The sequence below is a fragment of the Chiloscyllium plagiosum genome, chromosome 15 (genome assembly GCF_004010195.1).
Source record: "Chiloscyllium plagiosum isolate BGI_BamShark_2017 chromosome 15, ASM401019v2, whole genome shotgun sequence".
NCBI classification, from domain to species: Eukaryota; Metazoa; Chordata; class Chondrichthyes; order Orectolobiformes; family Hemiscylliidae; genus Chiloscyllium; species Chiloscyllium plagiosum.
In genome coordinates, this window is record NC_057724.1 from 58,399,470 (window position 1) to 58,411,131 (window position 11,662).

The 11,662-nt window shown below is 43.3% G+C and overlaps 1 protein-coding gene and 1 long non-coding RNA gene across 4 annotated transcripts in view; one reads left to right on the top strand and one right to left on the bottom strand.

Annotated features, from left to right (window-relative positions):
- Positions 1 to 4,466, bottom strand: part of LOC122557357 — a 10,290-nt gene extending 5,824 nt beyond the window's left edge. Inside the window, exons 1-2 of the long non-coding RNA XR_006313811.1 lie at positions 4,414 to 4,466; positions 2,212 to 2,308 (exon numbers count right to left, since the gene is read on the bottom strand). This is a non-coding gene — a long non-coding RNA (uncharacterized LOC122557357). The remainder of the gene's footprint in view (positions 1 to 2,211; positions 2,309 to 4,413) is intronic.
- atrx (ATRX chromatin remodeler) overlaps positions 3,343 to 11,662 on the top strand; it is a 241,124-nt gene continuing 232,804 nt past the window's right edge. The window contains exon 1 of one of the 3 annotated variants that reach the window (XM_043704988.1): positions 3,343 to 3,465. Coding sequence is in view for 2 of the 3 variants with exons in the window: in XM_043704986.1 (XP_043560921.1) it covers positions 3,939 to 3,958 (20 nt within the window). In the remaining variant the exon portion in view is untranslated. Of the gene's footprint in view, positions 3,466 to 3,744; positions 3,959 to 11,662 lie in introns of those variants that run through there. The other 2 variants (XM_043704987.1, XM_043704986.1) reach the window with 2 other exon arrangements.

Consider the following 11,662-nt stretch of genomic DNA (forward strand, 5'->3'; position numbering starts at 1 on the left):
ATTGCTGGAACAGCACAGCAGGTCAGGCAGCATCTAGGGAACAGAAGATTCGACGTTTCGGGCACATGCCCTTCTTCAGGAATGAGCAGAGAGTGTTCAGTAGGAGAAGATAAAAGGTAGGGAGGAGGGACTTGGAGGAGGGGCGTTGGAAATGTGATAGGTGGAAAGAGGTCAAGGTGAGGGTGATAGGTCGGAGTAGGGTGGAGGCAGAGAGGTCAAGAAGAAGCCTGCAGGTCAGGAAGGCGGTGCCGGGCTGGAGGGATTTGGCTGAGACAAGGTGGGGGGAGGGGGGATGAAGAAACTGGTGAAGTCCAAGTTCATCCCCTGCGGTTGGAGGGTTCCCAGTCGGAAGATAAGACGCTCCTCCTCCGACCGTCTGGTTGTTGTGGTTTGGCGGTGGATGAGTCCAATGAGGCCATCTGTGTTGTACGTATTTTGAACTGGTCCTCCTGGGAGCAGATGCGGCGGGCCGCCTTCCTGACCTGCAGTCTTCTTGTTGACCTCTCCGCCTCCATCCTACTCCGACCTATCACCCTCACCTTGACCTCTTTCCACCTATCACATTTCCAACGCCCCTCCTCCAAGTCCCTCCTCCCTACCTTTTATCTTCTCCTGCTGAACACTCTCTGCTCATTCCTGAAGAAGGGCCTGTGCCCGAAACGTCGAATCTCCTGTTCCCTGGATGCTGCCTGACCTGCTGTGCTGTTCCAGCAATAAAGTTTCAACTTATTTTGATAACATCAACTTGTTCGAGCATATAGCCTGTTTCACACTGTCCTCACAAATGACAAGGTCCCTTTTACTAATGAATACAGAAGCAAAGTATTCATCAACGACTTCCCCTACCTCCTTCGACTCCAGGCATAAGTTTCCTCCACTACCCCTGAATGGGTCTATCCTCACTCTGGCCATCCTCTTGTTCCTCATGTAAGTGTAGAACATCTTGGGGTTTTCATTAATCCTACCCACCAAGGCTTTTTCGTGTCCCTTTCTAGCTCTCCTAAGTCCATTCTTCAGTTCCTTCCTGGCTACTTTGTAACCCTCTAGAGCCCTGTCTGAACCCTGCTTTTCAACCTTAAGTAAGCTTCCTTCTTCCTCTTGACCAGATGTTCCACATCTCTTGTCATCCAAGGTTCCTTCACCCTACCATCCCTCCTTTGCCTCAGTGGAACAAACCTATCCATCACTCACAGCAAGTGCTCCCTAAACAACCTCCATATTTCTGTTGTGCATTTCCCTGAAAATATCGGTTCCCAATTTATGCTCCACAGTTCCTGCCTAATAGCATTGTATTTCCCTGTCTGCCAATTAAATACTTTACCATACTGTCTGCTCCTATCCCTCTCCATGACTATAATAAAGGTCAGGGAGTTGTGATCACTATCACCAAAATGCTCACCCACCGAGAGAGCTGACACCTGACTTGGTTCATTGACAAGCTCTAAATCCATTATAGCCTCCCCTCTAGTTGGCCTGTCTACATATTGAGTCAGGAATCCTTCCTGGAGACACCTGAGAAAATGTGCTCCATCTAAACTATTTGCACTTAGGAGGTTCCAATTAATATTTGGGAAGTTGAAGTCACCCATGGCCCTGTTACTTCTGCACCTTTCCAAAATCTGCCTCCCAATCTGCTCCTCTGTGTCTCTGTTGCTATTGGGGATCTATAGAAAACTCCCAATAAAGTGACTTCTCCTTTCTTGTTTCTCACCTCCACCCCTACTGACTCAGTCGACAAACCGTCCGCAATGACCTCCCTTTCTGTAGCTGTGATACTATCCCTGATTAGCAATACCACTCTCCAACTGTTTTACCTCCCTTTCTATTCCTTTCAAAACATCTAAATCCCAGAACATCCAACAACCCTTTCTGCCCGTGTGATATCCAAATGTCTGTAGTGGCAAGAACATCGTAGCTCCAAGTACTGATCCATGCTCTAAGTTAATCACCCTTATTCCTGGTACATTTTGTGTTAAAATTGGCACACTTCAACCTATCACATTGACTGCAACTTTGCCCTATCAACTGTCCTTCCTCACAGACCGTCTGTATGCTGTATCTCCTGTTCACCAGCTACCCCATCCTCTGATCTGTAGCTCCAGTTCTCAAACCCCTGCCAAACTAGTTTAACCTCTCTCAAAGAGCTGTAGCAAACATCCCACCCAGGAAATTGGTACCCTTCCAGTTCAGGTGCAACCCGAAAGTACTCACTTTGAACTGTTGTTTCCAATGGACACCTGAGGCTGTTCTTGTGGAACTGCGTCTTGCACAATAGACATCCAGGTGCTGCATCAGACCACCCACAACCCTTTGGAAAGAACAGGTCCTGTTAAATGTTTGACTGGCAACAACAAGCTGCAACTTTAGAGTTCGCCTCATTTTAAGTCACTCAGTCACTATATTCTTTGAGAAATCAGAATTTTCAGGACTTTTTGCTTTGCTTATCCTCTATTTTGCATATTGGTTCTTCTGATTTCTTTGAGAAAAAACATGATCCACCCAGAATTGTTGCTACCAAGTTTTAACATGGGCCAGGTGTCAGCTCTCTCGGTGGGTGAGCATTTTGGTGATAGTGATCACAACTCCCTGACCTTTATTATAGTCATGGAGAGGGATAGGAGCAGACAGTATGGTAAAGTATTTAAGCTCAGGCCAAGTAATATATATATATATATTTGTCTGTATATGATTGTTAGGCTAAAGAACAGCATGCACCTGTACGAGTTCCAACTTCCTAGCCTGACAACTGGTATCAAAGTTACAAATGTTATCTCAGAGACCAACCAACATATTTATTAAACCCTATTTCTACAATACTATGGTGCTGTGGAGGCAGATGCTCGTGAAAATAGGGGCAAATGTATGGATGCCAAATGTTACACTGTAATCTTATGACATTTTGCACTTTTAAAAAATATAGCTATCATTAGCATTATAAGTGGATATGTGGAGAAGGAATAGGATATACACCTAACATAGATCATTAACAACATTTATTTACAACGATTTAATTGCTCTTTTGCCTGTCCTACACAGCACCATTAATTAGATCATAACCGTGAAGAAAATGATGAACATTCCAACCACAGCGTCTGTTCTCCATAAAGTCAATTAAATTTTCAATATCTGATTTCCCCTAAATTATATTTTCTAGTTGGCTTTCTCCCTGAACATCCCAATAGCCATAGCAACAGTTACCATAGTAACGTCACTACCATCCAATCAATATGTAGAAGCTGCAAAAGTAGCCAATAGCATCAACGTTTACTGCCCGGGGTGATCTTTCCATGACGTCGTGTGTCAACCCGCGAGCCAATTGGATGAGGGGGCGCGGCACATGACCTTTGCGGCTGACAGCCTCGGTCACCATAGGAACTACCTCCTTTTCTCGATGGCAATGGCGATGACTCGAGGTGGGAGGACAGGCCGACTCACGATGTAGTCGGGCCGGTGAGCGGATGACAGGTGGGCATTCCTTGTTTGGAGAATGAGACGAGGGTCTGGGACGGGAGGAAGGTGGAGGTTGTCTCGAGGTATCCTTTGAATTTGATTGTGTTTTCTCCTTCTCGGCCCGTCCTCATGTGAAATGGTAGGCCCGGGGCTCCGGGTACCTCCGGAGCGACCAATGGGCGCAGAGGATACTGGAAGCATCGGGTCCAATTAGAAAGTGGGGAAGGAAGGAGGTGGGTGGAGGGTTGTGCGTCGGTGAAGCGAACGGAGAAAGAGAGCGAGAGCGCGCCATGGCGCGGTATTGTCTGTTTGGGGTGTAGGCGGACAAACAGCCGGGAGTGGGGAGTGGGGGGAGGGGAGGAAGAGGAGAGCAAGTAGCAGGCCGGAGGCTTTGAAGAGTGACGCGGCGGGAGAGGGAGAAAGGAGGGAGAGCCATCGCCGCCGATGAGAGGAGCAAAGCCGCACCTTCCACGGGAGCCGCGGGAGAGATGACAGCAGAGCCGCGCAGGTACTCCTCCGGGCGGGAAGGAGGGAAAACCCAGCGGTGTCGGCCCCGGGGCTGAGACGGGCGAAGTGCCTCCATTCGGCCCCCCCCCGCCCCCGTTTCCTCCCACAGTTGATGACCGCCCCGGCCGCTCAACCTCACACCCCTCCCCCACCCCTACCCCTGTCCGATCCCCGAGGCGCTCGCACTTGTTTCTCTTCCCCCCCCCCCCCCGATCACATTCAGTGAGGCTCCAGAAGAAGGCCCTTTCCTTAAAAAAAATGGCGGCCTTGTTGCCTCCGGTGCACGTCGGAAACCCCCCGCCTCCTCCGTTAGCGCGCTCTCTGCTAAGCTGCATCGAGGGGGTTCACATTTAGGAAGCCGATTATTCTCCCCAAAGGAAATCCCCAATTCCGCGTTAGGCTCCCTTTCAAGGCCGCGCACTGATCATTGAAGTTTCGTATCATAAACACACATACATATACATTCGTATGTAGCGGGTCTGGTGTTCGTCAGACGCTGTTGCTTCCTCACTCGATGAGGAGTGGAGAGAGATAGTGATGCAAAGGCCAAACGTCACTTTCACTGGACAGCTTTTTCTCGGATTCTCCATTTTGAATCTAGCACTGGCTTCTGCCAAGTGGGTTGTTGGACCCGTGCAACGTTGCCGTTAGGTTAGCGAACGAAACTTAATTGCAGTCAACTGTGCGAACAAAAAAAGTAACCTTCACCTTGGGTAGAATACTTTTAAATTATTAGTAACATTTCAACTGAATGTATTTTCAGGCGCAATGTTAAAGGTCTTGAAGGCCTTCACCCTACGGAATAGAAGCATACATCGTTTCTTTTCAGTTGGAGTCCATGAAAGTTCACTTATTAACATATCCTGCTTCTGAGTTGTGGAGTTTGTTTATTGATATCAGAACACCAGACTCTGAGGAATTGTTTACAAGCTGTTTCAGAAGGATCAACTAAATGCTTGCTTTTATCTTTCTTTTAGTCATTTGGGAATGTTGTTACTGATGTGTATTCCTTGTATGTTCTTGCATATTTGAATATTATTCGTTTGTGTAATCTAGTTCATCACCAAATATAGCTACCTATGAGAGTGAAAATAATATACTTTAGGTGAAGTGAGGGGTGTACTTGTATTGAAGGTTATGTTGGCATAATGCTGTTTATGAGATTGATGTTGATGACACATTGTCGGATTGAGAGAACTGGAAAATGGAAGCTTTAGTTGCAAAAGATTTGCCGTGTAGTTTACTAGAATGCAAAAGCTAAAAGAATATAGAATTATAAAAAAATCTGAGCGACTTTGGGAGAAAAGCTTTTACACAAGCAACAAGAGGATGTTTAATGGAGTAAAATTGGTAGGCAAACAGATTGAGCCAGATGAAGGGCTTTTGCCTGAAACGTCGATATTCCTGCTCCTAGGATGCTGCCTGTCCTGCTGTGCTTTTCCAGCACCGCTCTGATCTAAACAGATTGAGCCCCTTCCAAAACTCTGAACATTGTCTAATAACAGCCTCTGGTCTGAGTCAGTGTGTTTTTGTAATACACGATGAAATTCAATACATGAAGTAATTATGAATAGTTGGAATAAGCTGGAAAGGGGTAAAATGTCTACCCCTTTACTCCCTAGATGGCAATATAGTCTTTTAAAGGGAACTAGTTGGAGAAATTTTTTAAAGTACTGTGTTTGCTGATAATCAGAGCTCTGTGGATCACTATGTCTGATCTCCTCATACACTCTGAAAGGTGAACTGTTAACTCATTAAAAGGATCTGTGTCCATTTGGCCTGCCACCTGGCTGACTGAAATATGATCCTTGGAGAAAGTGGATTGCAGATGCTGGAGATCAGAGTTGAGGATGTGGTGCTGGAAAAGCACAGCAGGTCAGGCAGCATCCGAGGAGCAGGAGAATCAGCGTTTCGGGCATAAGTCCTTCATTCCTGATGAAGGAATATGATCCTGTCGACAAGAAACTGAAAGAACTCTGAGAAAGCAATCTATATTACTCTTAGTTTGGACTCCTATTCAGCTGCGTTTATGCCTGTATTTCCATTCATAATTTCTGCGCAGAACTGTTGTCTTGTCCTGTGGGTGGGGGAGAGGGGTATGGAAGAGTTAGTACTTTTGTCCTGCATGATAGTTTGGTTGATAACCAGTTTGGCCGATAACCAGTTTGGCCAAGTGTTTAAAGCATAGGCTCCTGGTTTTAATGAATTGTGTATTTTTAAGTTTATTGAAGCAACCTGATGAAAGCTGCTTATTCTAGGTAGCAATGATAAATTGAGTATTTTGGATATAAAATTGGACATTTATACTTTAGGTATAACTCATTAAGTAGTGAGGTTTAATCTCCATTACTCGTCTCTCTTCAGAGTTGTAGAGTTATAAGGTTGCCCCAACTCACTGAACCAGCATGCTGGATATGAAAGCTCACTATACCCAGTCAGGACAAATGTAAAGATTTAATGAAACTACCAAAATACCCAAGTTGTCTCTGACTAACCATTCCTGAAGAAGGGCTTATGCCTGAACCGTCGATTCTCCTGTTCCCTGGATGCTGCCTGACCTGCTGCGCTTTTCCAGCAACACATTTCCAGCTCTGACTAACTGTTACCTGGAATAAAAGTGAATCATACTTTTGTAATAGTAAAAACAGCTCATTATTTTTTGAGGGTTATCGTCAAAAAACAGGCTTTGAAATTTATGTACCTTTAAACTTTACCTGTTTTTAAAATCACTCTTAACTTCTCTTGTGTTTATATACATACACAGATAAGCAAACACAATATGAATGGAAGGGGAGAAAAAGTCATAAATAGAACTAAGTTCTGATTCACCAGTCCAAAACGCAAACGTAGATAGGTTGGTTTTATGATTCTTTGATGCCTGACATTATCTGCACAGTGATGAGTGGACTTGCTGTTTGCTTAGTGGTTCCGAGATCTTTCCGGTTGTCTTTCGGTTTAAAATGACTTTTTTTCAGTGTTTATCTGCTCTTTCTACAGAAAACTGTACACAAACTTTATAGCCGAAAGGGAAGATAGAAAGATTGATATAGCTAGCTTCTGGAGGTCTCTTTGCTTCTCTCTGTTTCATTCCCCGTGGCATTTTAATGCATCCTGACCAGTCAGAGGCTTGCTACTACTCAGAACTCTCCTGAACCTATCACAAATGTGCCATTTGTCTCGATGTAATGTTCCTGTTGTTTCATTTGCATCAGTTAGCTTTGTTTCTTTCTCTAAATTACAAATGACTCTTTGTACGTTGATAAAAAAAATGATGAAAGTGCTGTGGCTTTGAACAGTGTCATGTTATGAGGTATGATTTTAATGTTTATAATATAATTGTAGAGTTTGGATTTGAACTGTCATGAGTTTTGTTATCTGAAGGGGTTTAATGATTAACTTGCCATTTTTATAGCAATGAATTATTTCAGAAAGTGAGTGTAGTTCGTGGAGGTTAATGGGAATTTGTCTACATTAGTATTTAACAGATAGCATTAGGTTTTCAGTTTAGAAGGTCAGATTGATTTTTCTTTGCTTTTTGTTTCAGAGAAACACCTGTAGCTTGGAAAAGCTTTGTTTTTGCAGAAGGCTTGGCTGGAGCTGGATGTATGAGAAAGTTGCTCCTAAAGAAGGGAGATTGTTTAAAGTAAAGAAATGGATTAGCTCAGTGTAAGGATTTTAACATTCCAGATCAGCATTTGGAAAAACCCTGAAGGGTTATTTGGAGCCCAGAAAGTCTACACTGTTGTATGAGCGCTTGAGAAAAGGTGATTGGAAATTGCAGTCATTTGTCAGATACCGTGGAAGGGAATTCTGTCTGACGTTTAAGTAAGCAAAGTGCTGCTTGAATTAATAGAATTGTAGTTTACCATGTGTTTCAAAATTTGAGCTTCTATACTAAACTTAGATTTGGTTAAACAAAATTACAACATTATGTGCTTGTGTGTCAATGATATACCACCTCATTCAAACAGAAAAGAAACAACTATGATATTTCAAGCCAAATTCCTGATTGGGATTTCAGTTGTTCAGTAATAACATCAGCTGAGATTGTTGCATTTAGTATTTCTTCACGGTTGTAGATCTGGAAAACCTCCCATGGATAATTGAAAATTGTGATAGGATGAACTTTAAATTAATTACCATCACTTTGGAAAGGTACAAGGAAAGCTGTTGGACCTAAATACTGATAAGTCCCCAGATCAGTTTTGCATGCATTTTAGGATCATGAGTAGTGGTACAGATTGTAGATGTATTGATAATAGTCTTTCAAAATTCCATAGACTCTGCAACATTCTAGAATTCATTATTAAGGAGGTTATAGCAGGATGCTTAGAAAATATGGTCAGGTAGAACCGGAACTTAAGGGAAATAGTTTTTAACTAATCGATTTAAGCTTTTTTGCATGCATTAACATTCATAGTAGGTGAAAGGGAATTTATAGATGTGGTTTACTTTGAGCCTAAAAGGAAGGATAGACTGGGGCTATTTTCCACGGAGTGTCAGCGGCTGAGGGAGTGACTTTATAGAGGTTCATAAGATCATGGTCTTTTCCCCAAGATAGGGGAGTCAAATCTACAGGATATATGCTTAAGGTGAGAGGGGAAAGATTAGAAGGGACCCGAGGTGTAATTTGCTCATGCAGAGGTTGGTGAGTGTATGGGGTTAGCTGTCAGAGGAAATGATGGAGGCAGGTACAATTACAACATTTGAAAAGCATCTGGATGGGTATGTGAATAAGGTTGGGGAGGATGTGGGCCACATGTTGATAAATGGGACTAGATTAATTTAGGATATCTGGATGGTGTGGACAAGTTGGATAGAAGGGTCTGTTTCTGTCTTATATAACTGTAACTCTACATCACCGCATCAAAAGTTAATGCACAAGATAGCCCATGGTTCAGCAGTTAACATATTAATGTGAATCAAGAATTGATATACTAACTGGAAGGAAGTTGTAAATGGGACGTTTTTGGATGGCGAGTTGTAATTATTGGAGTACCACAGAGATCAGTGCTGTGTCTTCACTTTTTAAACCCATATTGACGATTTGGAGATGAGGGGGTGGAATGTATTGTAGCTAGATTTAAGGTGAAAACCAAGGTAGGCAAAGTAAATTATCGGTAGGAGGTAAAGAGTCTTCAGAGTGTTGTGGACAGTATTATGATCATAGCTATTGTTTATAGCTGGCAAATCAGATTCTGGACTAAAATCTGGTTTGATAGATCTTATTCTATGGGTTTTTTCCTAATTTTAATGAGGTTTTCTTTTACTGAAATACAAATACTGGGTGCTGCAGGTCCAGTTTTTAACAGTACAGAAGTCTCCTGTGTAGAAGAGATGATAGAGTAGAATAAACCAAGTTTTTTTGCATTTATCACAACTTAAGACCATAAGGCGTAGGAATGGAAGTAAGGCCATTCGGCCTGTCGAGTCCACTCCGCCATTTAATCATGGCTGATGGGCATTTCAGCTCCACTTACCCGCATTCTCCCCGTAGCCCTTAATTCCTTGTGACATCAAGAATTTATCAATCTCTGCCTTGAAGACATTTAGCGTCCCGGCCTCCACTGCACTCCCGCGGCAATGAATTCCACAGGCCCATCACTCTCTGGCTGAAGAAATGTCTCGCATTTCTGTTCTGAATTTACCCCCCTCTACTTCTAAGGCTGTGTCCACGGGTCCTAGTCTCCTCGCCTAACGGAAACAATTTCCTAGCGTCCACCCTTTCCAAGCCATGTATTATCTTGTAAGTTTCTATTAGATCTCCCCTTAATCTTCTAAAGTCCAATGAATACAATCCCAGGATCCTCAGCCGTTCCTCGTATGTTAGACCTACCATTCCAGGGATCATCCGTGTGAATCTCCGCTGGGCACCTCCAGTGCCAGTATGTCCTTCCTGAGGTGTGGGGACCAAAACTGGACACAATACTCCAAATGGGGCCTAACCAGAGCTTTATAAAGTCTCAGTAGCATAATGGTGCTTTTGTATTCCAACCCTCTTGAGATAAATGACAACATTGCATTCGCTTTCTTAATCACGGACTCAACCTGCATGTTTACCTTTATAGAATCCTCGACTAGCACTCTCAGATCTCTTTGTACTTTGGCTCTATGGATTTTCTCACCGTTTAGAAAGTAGTCCATGCTTCTATTCTTTTTTCCAAAGTGCAAGACCTCGCACTTGCTCACATTGAATTCCATCAGCCATTTCCTGGACCACTCTCCCAAACTGTCTAGATCCTTCTGCAGCCTCCCCACTTCCTCAGTACTACCTGCCTGTCCACCTAACTTCGTATCATTGGCAGACTTCGCTAGAATGCCCCGAGTCCCTTCATCCAGATCATTAATATATAACGTGAACAGCTGCAGCCCCAACACTGAACCCTGTGGGACACCGCTTGTCACCGGCTACCATTCCGAAAAAGAACCTTTTATCCCAACTCTGCTTTCTGTCAGACAGCCAATCCTCAATTCATACCAGTAGCTCACCTCGAACACCATAGGCCCTCACCTTACTCAGCAGCCTCCCGTGTGGCACCTTATCAAAGGCCTTTTGGAAGTCTAGATAGACCACATCCACTGGGTTTCCCTGGTCTAACCTACTTGTCACCTCTTCAAAGAATTCCAACAGGTTTGTCAGGCACGACCTCCCCTTACTAAATCCATGTTGACTTGTTCTAATCCAACCCTGCTCTTCCAAGAATTTAGAAACCTCATCCTTAATGATGGATTCTAGAATTTTACCAACAACTGAGGTTAGGCTAATTGGCCTATAATTTTCCATCTTTTGTCTTGATCCTTTCTTGAATAAGGGGGTTACAACAGCGATCTACCAATCATCCGGGATTTTCTCTGACTCCAGTGACTTTTGAAAGATCTCAACCAATGCCTCCGTTATTTCCTCAGCCACCTCCCTCAGAACTCTAGGATGTAGCCCATTGGGGCCGGGAGATTTATCAATTTTAAGACCTTTTATCTTTTCTAGCACTTTTCTCTTTTGTAATGGCAACCATACTCAATTCAGCCCCCTGACTCCCTTTAATTTTTGGGATATTACTCATGTCCTCCACTGTGAAGACTGACGCAAAGTACTTCTTAAGTTTTCCAGTTATTTCCTTATCTCCCATCACTAGGCTTCCAGCATCAGTTTGAAGTGGCCCAATGTCTACTTTTGCCTGTCGTTTGTTTCTTATGTATTGAAAGAAACTTTTACTATCATTTCTAATATTACTGGCCAGCCTACCTTCATATTTGATCCTCTCCTCCCTTATCTCTCTCTTTGTTATCCTCTATTTGTTTGTTTTTGTAGCTTTCCCAGTGCTCTTGGCCACTTTATAGGATCTTATAGGATCTCTCTTTTTCTTTAATACATTTCCTGATTTCCTTTGTCAGTCATGGCTGTCTAATCCCTCCCCGGATAATCTTTCTTTTCTTGGGGATGAATCTCTGTACAGTGTCCCCAATTATACCACAAACTCTGCCATTTTTGCTCTACTGTCTTCCCCGCTAGGTTCTGCTTCCAGTCTATTTTTGTCAGTTCCTCTCTCATGCACTCATAATTACCTTTATTTAACTATAACACCATTACATCCGATTTTGCCTTCTCTTTCAAACTGCAGACTGAACTCTACCATATTATGATCGCTGCTTCCTAAGTGTTCCCTTACTTTAACATCTTTTATAAAGTCTGGTTCATTACATAGCA